General features: G+C 34.2%; 1 protein-coding gene across 7 annotated transcripts in view; it reads left to right on the top strand.

Moving 5' to 3' along the window:
* Prosap (SH3 and multiple ankyrin repeat domains prosap) overlaps positions 1-14,851 on the top strand; it is a 150,750-nt gene that overhangs the window by 114,818 nt on the left and 21,081 nt on the right. For 5 of the 7 annotated variants that reach the window (XM_090110484.1, XM_090110483.1, XM_090110486.1 and 2 more), the window contains 7 exons: positions 8,850-8,975; positions 9,654-9,834; positions 12,013-12,332; positions 12,592-12,786; positions 13,323-13,389; positions 13,794-14,027; positions 14,642-14,812. In XM_090110484.1, coding sequence (XP_089966610.1) covers positions 8,850-8,975; positions 9,654-9,834; positions 12,013-12,332; positions 12,592-12,786; positions 13,323-13,389; positions 13,794-14,027; positions 14,642-14,812 — 1,294 coding nt within the window. The remainder of the gene's footprint in view (positions 1-8,849; positions 8,976-9,653; positions 9,835-12,012; positions 12,333-12,591; positions 12,787-13,322; positions 13,390-13,793; positions 14,028-14,641; positions 14,813-14,851) is intronic. The other 2 variants (XM_090110487.1, XM_090110488.1) reach the window with 1 other exon arrangement.

Genomic DNA, 14,851 nt, shown 5'->3' with positions numbered 1-14,851 from the left:
TCAGGATCCTGGTCGCTGTAAAATAAGCAAATAACAGCTAGGTTTTTTGTCGTGCGATGTTGCCGTTCAGCTGAGTCAATCAGACGTACGAAAGAGACAAAGAATATCATCTAGCTATTCACACCTAGCGCGTAGTACAGTCAGCCCGGCGCGGTAAGTAAGGGAAGTGGTCTCGTAATCAGTGAAGTTCCCAGAATCCTGGTAAGATATTTTTTACGTAATTAATAAATAATATTAGGAAATATAGCGTTTTGATACGTAAGATGCTGACGCAAAGGCCTAGTTTTGCTTAATTCTGGTTAAATGTTGTAAATTGATATGTTTTTTTAAATATTAGACAGATATTCTCAGGATCCTGGTCTCAGGTTCCTGTCAAATTGAAAGCCAGGATACTGAGGACCATCCAGGATCCTGATAAGTTCACACTAAAAAATTGTTTTTGCGTAAGATAATTTAAAACGTTCTACCTATAAACATTAAACTACGTATGAATTAATGAAATAAATCATTTGAGTAGCTGTAGTAATTAAATATCTACAGATAATTAGTATTGGTAATGGTCATCTTTAAGCATGCACGTAATCTTTTAGAAACTTCGGAAAAAAGCATAAAACATTACTTTTACCGATCTTGGCAGTTCCTAGTACTATTTTGACTGTAGGTGTTTACACTACAACTTAACTTATGTCATGACTTAGTAGAAAAATAAATATTTAATAGTCTAATAACAATGATTATACACATGTAAGTGTAAAATAAAGTTGGTTGCATTGCACTGTATTTTGAACACTAAATATTATATTATGTTGTACAGAAAAAATTGCGAAACCAAAGAAAAGCTAGATATTGAGGTAAGAAAAATTAAAATAGATCCCCTGAGATTGGCAGCTGAAAAAGAAAAAAGACAGACTACGATAAAAAACAGACTCAAAACAGAAGCGAAAATTGAATTCCAAGAAATGTAGAGGCAAAGAAAAAAAATGGAAAGGAAAATAAATACACTGACTGTGAGTGCCTTATCTGTGGTGGTCTCACAGCGAAGATACTACAGGAAATGACTGGTTCCAGTGTCTAGTATGCAATAATTGGGCACATGATGGATGCATTAAAGGCGATTCTATATTGTTTACATGCCCTGACTGCTCAGCTGACTGTGATTTTAAAATTTAGCATAAAAATAATATAGTATTGAAACCGCCAAAGTTTAAATTTATAAAGAATAGAAAAAATTAGATCACTAGGTGGGACTCGAACCCGCATCCTTTCACGCCATTCCGGGGCGGATGCCTGACCAATTCAGCCACTCGTGACCCACCAGAGCAATCGAATTTATTCTATTCTTTCAGTTTTATGTGTCTAAGGGACACACCGCGCGCCTAACAACCATCTCAACCAATATGAAACACTTTTCAGTGAATACAATATTGTAACGATGGAACACGACCTTTATTTTTTGAAATTGATATTTTTTGTTTTATGGCATTCAAATGCTTTATAAATATAAATTTATAAAGCATAGAAATATAAATTTATATTTATAAAGCATTTGAATGCCATAAAACAAAAAATATCAATTTCAACCGCCAAAGTTATTAATACCTACCTTTTTTATTATTTATTTTTACTAGATTTAAGTACAATGCTAGTATGAAGTGTCATTATGTCTCAGACTTCATTATTTTCATGTTGTTAACTATCTTTAAGAAGATTTTACTGAATTAAACTTAGAATTAGATTTTACTTAATTCTTAATGCTCAATGATCATTTGATGAATAGAGTTCCTGTTCAAGTATAGAATTAGTATGTAAGCCAAGCATAGAGCTATTTTTCGATATTATTAAAGGTACTAGTACCATTAAAAATTTATTGAATAATACAAATTCATGTAAAACATGATAAATAAACGTTGATCTCGATCCGATTTTTGTTGTTTTTCTCAGTTTCCTGGTGACCTGCTCAGTTTCCTGTGGCTTGATTTCCTTAAAATGGTCATAAATCGAAAACCATTACATATTCTGACTGTTCCGCTCTATATACTTTTAGAGACGTTGTACTCTTGTCATTAGACTGAATTCCGCAAACAGAACGTTTAAAAAAATGTGGGCCGAAATGAGACTCATTTTCTTCCATACTTTGTAGAACTACCCATATATGCTTTTTTTAATCTTCAACTAATTTCAACTTTTGTCAGTTATATACTACCAAATGTCAGTTATATACTACCAATGTTAAAATGGAAGAACTTTTCATTTAAATGAAACTTTTCATTTAAAATGGAAGAACTTTTCATTTAAATGAAAAGTTCTTCCATTTTAACATTTTCCTAATAAAATATGTACAAGAAAAATTAAATGGTACATTAAACATGATCAACATGATTCGTTGCTACATACACTATGACAAGTAATATAACTGGCCAATCACTATTGATGGTACCTACGTTTACACAACTTGGCGAGTAACCTCAATACCGGCCACCGGTCATAATTGCTCATTACGAGCTAAAGAAAGATAGCTGTTAAATAAACTAAAATTTTCACGGGTTATTGAAAAATTTGGTATGAGAAATTGCCGTATTTCTTTCTTATCTTTCTCTACTTTCAAAGTAGATCATTAGAAGATTATACATTCTTACTACCTGTGCTCCGCGGTTATACCCGCAATGCTCCACTCCTGTTGGTCTTAGTGTCATGATATATAGCTTATTGCCTTGCTCGATAAATGGGCTATCTAACACCGAAAGAATTTTTCAAATCGGACCAGTAGTACCCGAGATTAGCGCGTTCAAACAAACAAACAAACTCTTCAGCTTTATAATATTAGTAAAAATAGATGTGTGATATTCAAAAATATATATTTTGATTCGCCAAGCATATTTGAGAAAAAATAGCAACAAATATAACTACCAACCCAAATAATATTTTTAATGAAGATGTATGACAACTTCGAAACTTTTAACAAGCAAACGAAATACGAATGCAAACTTTACGGAACCAAGCCTTATTTATTATACTTTGATTTGACTGCTTCTATTGAAAATAGAATTTAATAATGTAAAGTAACTGTTACTTAGCATTATTGTAAGGCCTGACAACATAACGAGAGGCTGCCATCAATAACCCACACAATGAAATTAAAATTACCTCTACAGACAACAATCTGTATTATAACGTGTAATTTGTATATCTTGCGGTGCATTTACATTAAACGAGCGAATGCTCATTTTAACCCCACTAGGTATGTCAAATTCTCTTAGTGTTAACATGCGTAGAGCATTATTAACCGACTTCAAAAAAAAGGAGGAGGTTATCAATTCGGCCGGTATGTTTTTTTTTTTTTTATGTATGTACACCGATTACTCCGTGGTTTCTGAACCGATTTACGTGATTCTTTTTTTGATCGATGCGGGATGGTGTCGAATTGGTCCCATAAAAATTTTATTCGGATAGGCCCAGTAGTTTTTATTTTATGAGCATTTTTGTCTGTATTTGTAAATGTTGCAAGTGCAAGTTTGAAGTCGGTTGTTTTTAACGCAGTTATTGACTTGTTTTGTTGTTCTTAGTGCGTTCGTAAAGATCCTATAATGCAATGTTCTAATACTTAACAACACTGAATACGAGTTTTCATTTACCTATACTAAAAGATCACGAAATAATGCTCTTGCTCTAGCTCTTGCTCTGTGTTCGTTTGATGTAAATGCGCCGTTAAAATAAAATTTTCTTATCAAATTATAAACATTTGCTGTTTACAAATTAAACACAACACGATAGAAAACTTTCGTAATCATATAAATCATATTCAAGTCATACCTATTCTAGTGTATTATTTACAGTCACAATTTCTTGTCCTTTCAAAATGAGTAAATAAGGTAAATGAGCAATTCCAAATTTTAAGATGAATTAGTGTTAGCTTTTATTAAGTATTCTGTGGATAAATCAAAACATACTTTTAACATTCAAAATACTCTCCCACAACGTCTTTAAACATGTTCGTATACAAACTATTTACGTACATTCTCCAAGTACAGTCAATTTATCGAAGTTAGACAAGTTAGCAATTCCGGCTGTCGGTCAGTCGTCTCTCAGCGACCGGCGCATCAATTACTGAACCATCCGAATTCCGAACCGCTACAAATTGATTGCTGCAAAGCGCTCGATTCATTTGCTTATATTCAATTTCACGCTCAGATAAACTATGATTCTATAGAATAACTTATCAGTCAGTATTAATTACATGCGCCTCAACAGGTAAATTGAAAACAACGATATTTTCCTAATCAGCTAATGTATTCCAAGTCTGCAAAACGATATTGGCAACCTTGAATATAAAATTGAACACTTTCTTAAACTCTTTTCAATTTCAATCTCTCTATGCTATTGTAATGTATGATAATGAAATATTACAATTTAAAACTGAACTGGGTCGAGTACTGCGAGATTATCATAAAAACGCATTCTCTTATTATGTGAAGTGGATGTGAAATATTAGTATACATGTCGTAACACATGATTATGGTTGCAGTCCCTTTTATAAAAAATACCAACACTCATAATGTGGCTTGCAATGATATTTAAAACTTGTTTTTTGCATAGCTACGATTTACGAATATTCAATAACTATCGCAAAACAAATGCTATACTAATATGTATTCTAAGATTGCACCTTCGCTAATTCATTTAGAATTAATCTAATTAATTTAAATCATTTCTCAAATAATTAAAACATGTCTCCAAGATTGATTACCCATGTTCTGACTACACTTTTTCTTCTAATCAAAACATGGTCTTGTAATGTAATACTCGTATCACAAGCCGTTGCCAATTACATCTAAATTAATTTCACTAGATGACCTTAATTTTGCGCATTAAGTGGAAATGTGTTCAGATGACAAAATCACATTGTATGCAAAGGTAACAACCGCCTACTAATACAGATGCCAACAGATGCTTATGCTAATGCTCTCTCAACGATTCGAGTTAGTGATATAGCTGTCACTTAATGTATAATTGTGGGAAAGGTACTTTAGAAATTGTATGTATCGGTTTCTAATATTCCGAATGGATTAATCCAGCTTCACTTTTGTTCTAGAGTTTATAAGTATCTACTAGCAGATTATTATCAATAACAGCTGTTATTATAAGATAAATATACAATTTAATAGATATTAAAGCGTACTGTTATATAGGTTTTGGTCTAGTATCTAATAAGCTAAGCTAATAAGTGTAATCTGAAAATTGTTAAAATATCCTTAACAATCATCAATTTAGTCTCATTAAAAATAAATCCACCATTCACATTTAATTTACAGCAACAACAAGAATGTAGCTGGTAGATATGACGGCTATAAAAACGAGGAAATACCGTAATAGGAACGTGGACCCATTCAGACCTTATATGGGGACAAAAAAATCAAGTGTAACCCACGCTCTGAACTAGAACAAACAAGCTTGCTATTTCAGTTAATGGCAGCCTTTAAATTACCAGCTAACTGATGTACCTGTAATGGAACGTAATCTTTCTGCTTGTACTGAGATCTTTAATTTATTAACATCATAATTCAAGGTATGCAAATAGTAGTTAGTATAAATATGGCCATTCAATGTCATATTTCATTGCAGCACATCCTCTCATTGTTTTCTTGTTACTCTCAACTACAGTAGTTATAATCTATAAGGAAATTAAAGATATTTGTATATGTACTGCTAAGTAGATAATCGTGTTAGGTACCCAAATTGTGTTTCTATAAGATCCTATCGACTTGTAAATTTCGCAATTTAAATATTGAACCAAATAACGGACCATTTCAATAAAACTGCAGAAATAAACAAACAGCACGTCCTGAGAATAATATTTATTAATTTATTACCAATCATAATTCAGATGTAATTATTTATTTAAAGAAAGCAAACAACATTCGTACAACAAACAATATTAAATTATAATTGTAATCTTAATTTAACCGTTTGCATGAAGTTGTCGGCTTCTATATATCAAGTCTGTAGATCTGTCTGTCCGTTGCAATACAACAGTTGCTCGAGGCTTGTTTTCGAAGCACAAGGAAAGCTGTTTACAAAACGAGGACTTGTGTAATTATTTATGATACAATTTTCTTGTTTTGAGAGTACGCATTGTGATTTAAGCTTGGGTTTAAATATGAATAAATCGAAATAAATTCATTTCATTTGTATTGATAAAAGTTGTAGTTGTGTTACAAGAACTGAGAGTGTAGAAAAAATGTAATAAGAATTGTAGAGCTAAATTGAAATTAAATTGATGTCAAATGCCTTTTAACGTGTAGCAAATTTTGGATGTTTCTTTAAACTTTTCTTAAATAATACAAAATCGCTCATGAATAGAAAGTTTTGCCAAACTAATCTCAACTAGAAATTATAATATGTATTCATTTTTTACTTGTATTGAAAACGACATATTAAAAATTACAAATAAAAGCTTAACTTTGCTTATATACTAGTTACGATTATCACACAAAACTACTATTTCACCAGTAGCGATATCATTAACGATTACCCAGTTAAATCAAGCATCAATTTAATCAGACATAGACAGAATCAGCTCATTAATTTTACGAACCAAATTCCCATCTAAATTATATCCACATCCAAAGCACTATTATCTTTATGCGATTTAGAAATGGATTTCCACTTACGGTATTTATTAACCATTATTCGTATCGTAATTTAAACATTTCTCTTATTTATTACCTACGTATAGATAGATATACATTAAATGGTTGCCCATTTTATTCGACAACTTACAAACAAAGCGGCAATTATTTACGATTTATAGCAGAAACTACATTCAGAATATTCAATAAACTTTATATGAAAACGGGAACGTTTAATGTTTATTTTATTATTTAACCATTTAATAAAGGATTATATTGCGTTCATGTAACCTAATTACTTCCATACGTTTATTTAGTTTGAGAGGCGGCTTGAATATATATTTTTAGTTCGTATACTTTTCTCTCAAGTTCATGTTCTAAAAATAATTATATTTAATACTTTATAGGTCTTATAATACTCTATTTATATCTACGTTGCAAAGGTCAGATTATGTATAATAAGATTTCCTCGATATATGAGTTGCTATGTCGCAACTCGCAAAATAATCCTATTACTTTTCAATGCTCTTCCTCTATAAACGTTAGATTAAGCGCAACATCTCTTTTTCTCTTTGTTTTGAATACTTATAATAAACTATTTTACGATTTTTTGGAATACACTTTCAAAAACACGTCATTAATAAATGGCCAATGTAAAAATGCAAAGTGTAAGTAATATGTGACCAACTTATGACACTTACATTTGAAACGACACAACATTCAATATAAAGTACGGCTCGTCAATCATAAATATCGGGAAAAATCTGAAGCTTCGATAATAATCTCGCCAGCGCTCGGACTACATCTATTGCGTCATAAATTAACCGCGTGTGGTCATTTATAAGGTGAATCATTTCTAACGTGGAGTGGCAGCGGTGTTCTATGCAATATGTTCTGACGGCGCTTCCATCAATCCTTTGGATGCAAATCGGTCGGAGCTTCGTGATTTATAATCGATGTTTATCGTTATTTGTATGAACGGATAAACAAATGATTGTGTGTAGAGTGAATGTAGGCTTTGTGCTGTTTACGTCCTATGTTATTTAAGAATGATGGGATGATTTCTGTGCCTAAATAAATAAATAAATAAATAAAATAAATAAATATTATAGGACATTATTACACAAATCGACCTAGTCCCACAGTAAGCTCAATTAAGGCTTGTATTGTGGGTACTAGGCGACGATAAATATAATATTTGATAAATACATAAGTATATAGATAACACCCAGACCCAAGAACAAATAATTGAGTTCATCACACAAATATTTGCCCTGACCGGGGATCGAACCCGGGACCGTCGGCTCAGTAGGCAGTTACTTTACCACTGCGCCAACCGCGTCGTCAAAAATGTAAGTATGTACGTCGTCGTAAATGAGGAATATGTTCTCAGATTTTTGTTTTGGGAAGTTTTTTTACGCCAAATCTTTTATACGAAAAGATACTTAAAATTAAGTTTACGTTACAGTTTTTTATTACATTTTCTTGGGCATAAAGTTAAGTTAATTTTACAGGCTTCGATTTTTTTATTAAAATAATACACGACTTTATTCATCTGCTATCACATAGAATCAAAAATTATTATTATTTTTACACAAATTTATAGGGCTAGTTAAAAATATCTCATCCATAAATCGTCAACTCTATAGGGCTAATTCATAGCGACAGACAGATATGTTTTCTTATCTCAATGGAACAATAAATATGAAGCAACAAATAAATCGCAAAAGGTTAAGCGCTCAAACATTAGCCTGTAATTAAGCCGACGTTCGCCCAGGCGTACTTTATTTTTTACTTTCGCTAACGAGTGTACTTTTAATTACTGATCACTTAAGATTAATTGTTGTAATGTAATAAATATTACGTTCCTGGAGTTCCCTACAAGTGATTGATGATAACAACAAACGCTTGGTATTCTACGAAGCAAGCCCTTAAGTTGAGAAGTTCGCTTTGAAGCTAATGGATCGTTTGTTTTGATCAATTTTACTTTGTCATTTTACGAGTATGTAGGTATTTTGTAGTGATTATAGATATACTATTAATAGAACTTTATCACTTAAATGAAAATATGTGTTCAAAATAAATTTTTAACGTTTGAAATTATCTATTTTTATCAGTGGAAATACCAAACTTCAAAGCCAAAATAAGCCCATACATTAATCTTGCAATATTTAGCAATTCTATTCCTTTATACCTATTTAATGGTCGATTAAATTGTTTCAGGAATTAAAAGAGAGCTTCAACTATGGCCTATTCTGTCCGCCGGTCAACGGCAAAGCCGGGAAATTTCTGGATGAAGAGCGGAGGCTCGGCGACTACCCCTTCAACGGACCTGTTGGTTATCTGGAGGTGAGTGTCCACAATTGAAATTAACAATATTCCATTCCATGTTCTATAAAACTAAAAAAAAATCATTGTAATCATTAATCAATCGTCTTTAGGTCGATTGATAGGTGATATCCTGCAGTTAGTAATTGATAGGTGATATCCAGTAAGCTATCTATTTCGCTCTTCATTAATAATTGCATGCTATATCTATTTATACAGTCCGGTTATATCTTTTGATACTAAATCTTCAATCAATACTAAAACAACAACAGTAACTTATAATTTCCCGGTCCACCATCTTGTGAAATCCTGCGTCAGCCGTAAAGCTCAACAGTCGTGTTAAATCTCGCGCATTTGTCTCTCGCTGACCGCTTGACAGCCGAGATATTTGCATTGCCAAGAAAATAACCTTTTGCGTATTAAAGTTTATTAGTGAGCACTAATTTAAGTTAATTGACTGTTTGTTTTCATTAGCTGAGTTGCAATTCTGTCATGATTAATTCACAACTTTAATGAAGAACTCAGCTCTTAAAATTAATATAAGACAAAGCGTGGTGTTATGCTTAGATATGATGGAAATTTGTTTCAATTAATATTTTTCTAAATAAAATTATTATCCTTCTCAAATACCGTTGTATTCCAACGTTCCTAGACCAACTTAACAAACTCAAGCTGCTAAAGCGCTGTCAAATTTTCCAGCTAAAATACAAGCGTCGAGTATACAAGATGCTGAAGCTGGACGAGAAGACGCTGAAAGCGCTGCACTCCCGCGCGAACCTTCGGCGGTTTCTGGAACACGTGCAACACGGACAAATCGACAAAATTACCAAAGCGTGCGCGAAGGGACTCGACCCTAACTTCCATTGCCAAGAAACTGGAGGTAATCTATTTAGTATTCGTGGTACGTTAATGCAACGCTAAAAGCACTGGGAATTCTCTAATGGATTTAAGCGTGTGTAATAAAAAGAGGAATTCATTTAGCTCTCATTTGCCAAATTGTTTTACAAAACGATACATTGTTTAAGTAACTATTTCTACCTTGTAGTAAATGGAAATTCATATTTTTACTTTATTACGAATACTTGTGAATATTCAAGTTTATAAATACCTTGTAAGCCTTATAAATATATTACGAGACTAATATAGTTAAGGTTTCTCTTCGTTAGATAAAATCTACTTATCAAGAACTACAGCACATTAAACCGCGAGAATTAATTTGCTACAATGCGATTACTCAACATATTAGCTTGCGCAATAATTCTCGTAATTAATGTAATCTATGGGTATTATATAAAGCAGAAACACATTGCGGTCTAATTAAGGCTTAACAATGAAAGCCCAATATGGGAGTTAATTTTGAGAATACCGCTACACAAATAGATACTCTTAGGTTAAATCATCTTACGTACGTACATCTTACCTTCATAAGCTATAAATAGTACTCTGTTTCATTTTACTATGATATCTAAATCAAAGTAACAAGTACCATTGTAATCTAATTAGCTTTTATAAAAAAATGTAAATTAGGCAAATAAGGGAATGGTTTCTTAGAATCTATCAAGTGATTAATTTCTCCTTTAGGCATATCATTGAAAACGTACGTGGGAACCATAATATCTGTCCCTGAGTTTCAATATAAAAAACCAAGTATTGTGATCATTCTCACTCGATTGTATGCAACACACTGACCCGTAATAGTTTCACCGAGATAGGTATTTATAAATACAATACTTTTGTTTGCTTCAAGTATGCGAGATCGGTAAGATGTTTGATAACGAAACAATAAAATTACTAAAGCTAATGGAAGTTTGTTTGGAAATCCAATCAGTTTAAATACAGGTATTCATTGTAAAACAAAAGCTTATAATTTATAAACAGTTGTTTGTAGGCATATTTCATATCTGTGGCTTTTAACTTTTAAGACTCTGCCATACCAACAGATATTTGGTATTCGTTAAAAACTCATGTCTAGAATCCATACTAATATTATAAATGCGAAAGTAACTCTGTCTGTCTGTCTGTTACTCAATCACGCCTAAACTACTGAACCAATTTTCATGAAATTTGGTATGGAGATATTTTGATACCCGAGAAAGGACATAGGCTACTTTTTATCCCGGGAAAATGACGCAATCCCGGAAATCCCACGGGAACGGGAACTATTTGCGGGTTTTTATTTGACTGCGCGGGCGAAGCCGCGGGCGGAAACCTAGTACTCAATAAATTTTCTTTTGTTCTGAATCAGGCAGATATTTTTCTTTACAAAAATTTTTTCTATACAAAAAGTCCAAGACCTATTGTTCTGAATTTATATATTTGTATATTAAGGTTGAAACTTTAATAATTCTCTTTAAACAACTAATATTTATTTGTATTATTTCTAAATTCCTAAAACATTTCCACTCATCTCGCTACACACTGAATTTCAATACATTTCCATAAACAATATGTGTACACGAGCGTGAAATAAATCACTACCTACTTAACCGTGGTCTCGCAAACAGAAGCTATTCATCTAATAACTTACACACTATTGTTTAAATGATAAATACCCTCTTTATAGAGCCATTTATAGTAATAACACACTTATGTATTCAGTAATAAAATTGACATTTCCGTGTTGCAAGCAGTCGGTTAATATTGTGAATCGTATCAATTAAACCGTGTATAATCCGAGATTGATGCTCTAACCTTGAAAGCGACTGTACATAATTCTATGCAAACGCATTTTTAATCGGTATATTTTTAGATTCTGGCTTTGTTCATAATTTATAAGCCACATATAATTATTAACGTGTTATATTTTAACAAATTTTTGTTTTATATTATAAGTAGATATGTATTTATTCATTTTATAGATTTTTTATGAGTAAGGTTTTGTTACAGTTAAACAGGTATTAGAGAATAAAATTTAATATAAATGGTAAAAAAGACAAATTAGTTCACCTGTAGAAAAATAGCTTTTAACTTATTTGTAAATTGTAATATAAACTAATATTTTTGTTTCTTGTATTTCTCTGCCTACGCATACTCATAATATACCAACGTCTCATTACAGAAACACCTCTATCAATAGCGGCCGGCCTAAAAACTCCCGCCAAAATTCTTATAGCGCTTGTCAATGGCGGCGCACTCCTCGACTATCGAACTAAAGATGGCAGCACCGCCATGCACCGAGCCGTCGAAAAGAACTCTCTAGAAGCTGTCAAAACGCTCCTAGAACTTGGCGCGTCACCGAATTACAAAGACGGCAAGGGACTCACGCCCTTATATCTGTCTGTGACGAATAAAACCGACCCATTATTGTGTGAAACGTTGCTACATGATCATGCTACGATTGGGGCTACTGATTTACAAGGGTGGCAGGAAGTTCATCAGGTACTTGTTTCCTACCTATCTTCTCTTAGATGTTCACAAATCTCACGAATGTCTCTGCTATAAAGTTACTACCACTATAAAATATACATTTCAATCTGCCATTTAAATTTGGAATGAAAATTTAAGTTTTTTAATTTTAAACCTTGGCATTATTCATTTATTTTCTGTTCTGGCAATAAGCGTAGGTATTATAAATGGCATCTTCACTTCACGATTTACGCTTAACATTGTAGTAAAACAAAATATTGGTATATTCCAGGCATGTCGAAACGGTCTGGTCCAGCACTTAGACCACTTGCTGTTCTACGGCGCAGACATGAACAGTCGGAACGCGTCTGGTAACACGCCGCTCCACGTGTGCGCGGTGAACGCGCAGGACTCGTGCGCGCGGCAGTTGTTGTTCAGGGGCTGCGATAAGGAATCCTTGAATTTCGCTAATCAGACCCCTTATCAGGTAATTGCAGAATGGAAAAATGCAGAATAACTTTGTTTTTTTTTTATAATTTTCCGACATCATAATATGACGAACTTTTATGAACTAAATAAATTGTCAAATAACAATTTTAAATGATAAAAAATAGTTTAAAAAAACTAAAAAACACGCTTTTTATAGAAAACCGAACTAAAAAATAGAAAATTTTATCAAATTTGTGTATTGTCATCGGTCCTCAATAAATCTACAAAGTTTGAACGAAATCTGGCCGTTTAAAGTGGGTCAAAATCGCGCCCAGAGAAGTCGGTTACAAACAAACAAACATACAGGTGAAGCTAATATAAAGCGTGTAAGAATTCTAGAAACAATAAGTATAATTAATTTGAATTAGACATTTGCCTTTTTTGAGGAGTTGTTTATACATCACTTCATTTTGGCGCGAGAATATAATTCTTCATTCCAAGAAGGGCAAAAATCTGTAATAATTGTATTTCATCAACTCTAATATAATTTGAATTTAAAATATTTATATTCTTAATCATAATATGTACTTCCAGGTTGCTGTAATAGCAGGAAATTTAGAATTAGCTGAAGTTATAAAGAATTACAAAACTGAAGAAGTTGGTGAGTTAAACATTCTTTAAATAATATTGCATGGCTTTCACTGGTGCTTCATATTATATTATGTAAGTTTTAGACGTTAAGAATAGGTTTTATTATTGATATCAATTACTTTTTTTATATCTGTACATATTTTAGTAATAGATTAAGTATATATTTTATTTAATTTCTATGCTTTATAATTGGGTGTATTACTGTGTAATAATTTATTTATGAAATATTAGCATTTAATAGAATTTATAATTTATTCATATTTCTTGCATGCCATCATTCATCAATCGGAATATATCATTGCTTTTCATAACGGTGATGGTTGTATATCGAATGGCTAGATATGGGGCGCGTATAATGGCAGGTATATGTGGGGGGTGTTGTGTTCGATGGGGGCTATAGAGCGCGGGTTGCAGTGCCGTTCCGCGGGCCGCCGCGCTACAACCCGCGGCGCCGCTCGGCGTGGGGCTGGTGGGCCGGCGACCGCTCGTCGCTGGCCAGCAGCGCGCGCCTGGCGCCCGAGCTGGACGCGCTGCTGCGCGCGGGCGCCGCGCCCTCGCCCTGCAGCGACCGCCCCTTCTCCTCCGCCTCCTCCAGCCTCAGCGACGCCAGCCACCCCAGCCACGAGGACGACGCCAGCACCGTCACGGGTGAGCCGCAACCATCACCCGCCCTCCCCGCGCACCCACAGAACATAAAAGAGGTTAGAATGGCAATAATTCGCCGTTCCTGTAAGAACCGGTGTCGCCTGTGGGTGTGGCCAAGTCCGCGCAAGTCCGCTTACGCACATATTTGCAATTTCAAATCTAGCCAATCATAGCGCCGCGCGATCACGCGTTTTAAAATGGAACGAATCATACGCATGGTGATGATGTGAGCAGTGCTCATATCCTTGCCGCGTCTGCCCCGCCTACAATGCCTTTCTAACCTCTTTTATATGTTCTGTGCGCACACCGCACACCGCACACGTCATCGCATGTCTCTAGTTCTCACCGTTCGCTTCGCTTCGAACGAGGACGAGCCGAGAGTCCTCTAGACCCCTATAGATCTTTGTTGTGCTCAGTGTTGCCCCGTTTAATTTATGCGGCACGTGAACGTTAGTCTCATTTTGTAAATTAACAATCCAAATAATCTTAATCTGTGTGTCGGTGTTTATATAAATTCCTTTTTTTTTTTCAATTCAAACTTAACCTCAAAAAGTCACAACTCAAAACTAACCTTTAAATTGGACCCAAACGCGTTGCTATCGAGCGGCTGTCGACAGATAAGAGCCTGGGCGACACGAGCGACATCATCTCGGACTCGAGCGGCGTGGGCACGAGCACGTCGGACACGACCACGTGCTCGCTGCAGCCCGCCACGCTCGTGTGCCTGCAGGCGTACGAGCCCGCCGCGCCCGGGCACGTGCGACTCACGCAGGGGGATATCATTGAAGGTGTGTGGTGGAAATAATTAATGAAAATGGTGATTTTTG

Source organism: Colias eurytheme, chromosome 15, assembly GCF_061535395.1.
Source record: "Colias eurytheme isolate Ceu_HAF_F1 chromosome 15, ilColEury1 Martin Lab GWU primary, whole genome shotgun sequence".
Classification (NCBI taxonomy): Eukaryota; Metazoa; Arthropoda; class Insecta; order Lepidoptera; family Pieridae; genus Colias; species Colias eurytheme.
The sequence above is the reverse complement of the archived record's forward strand: the minus strand, read 5'-3'. Positions and strand labels throughout refer to the sequence as shown.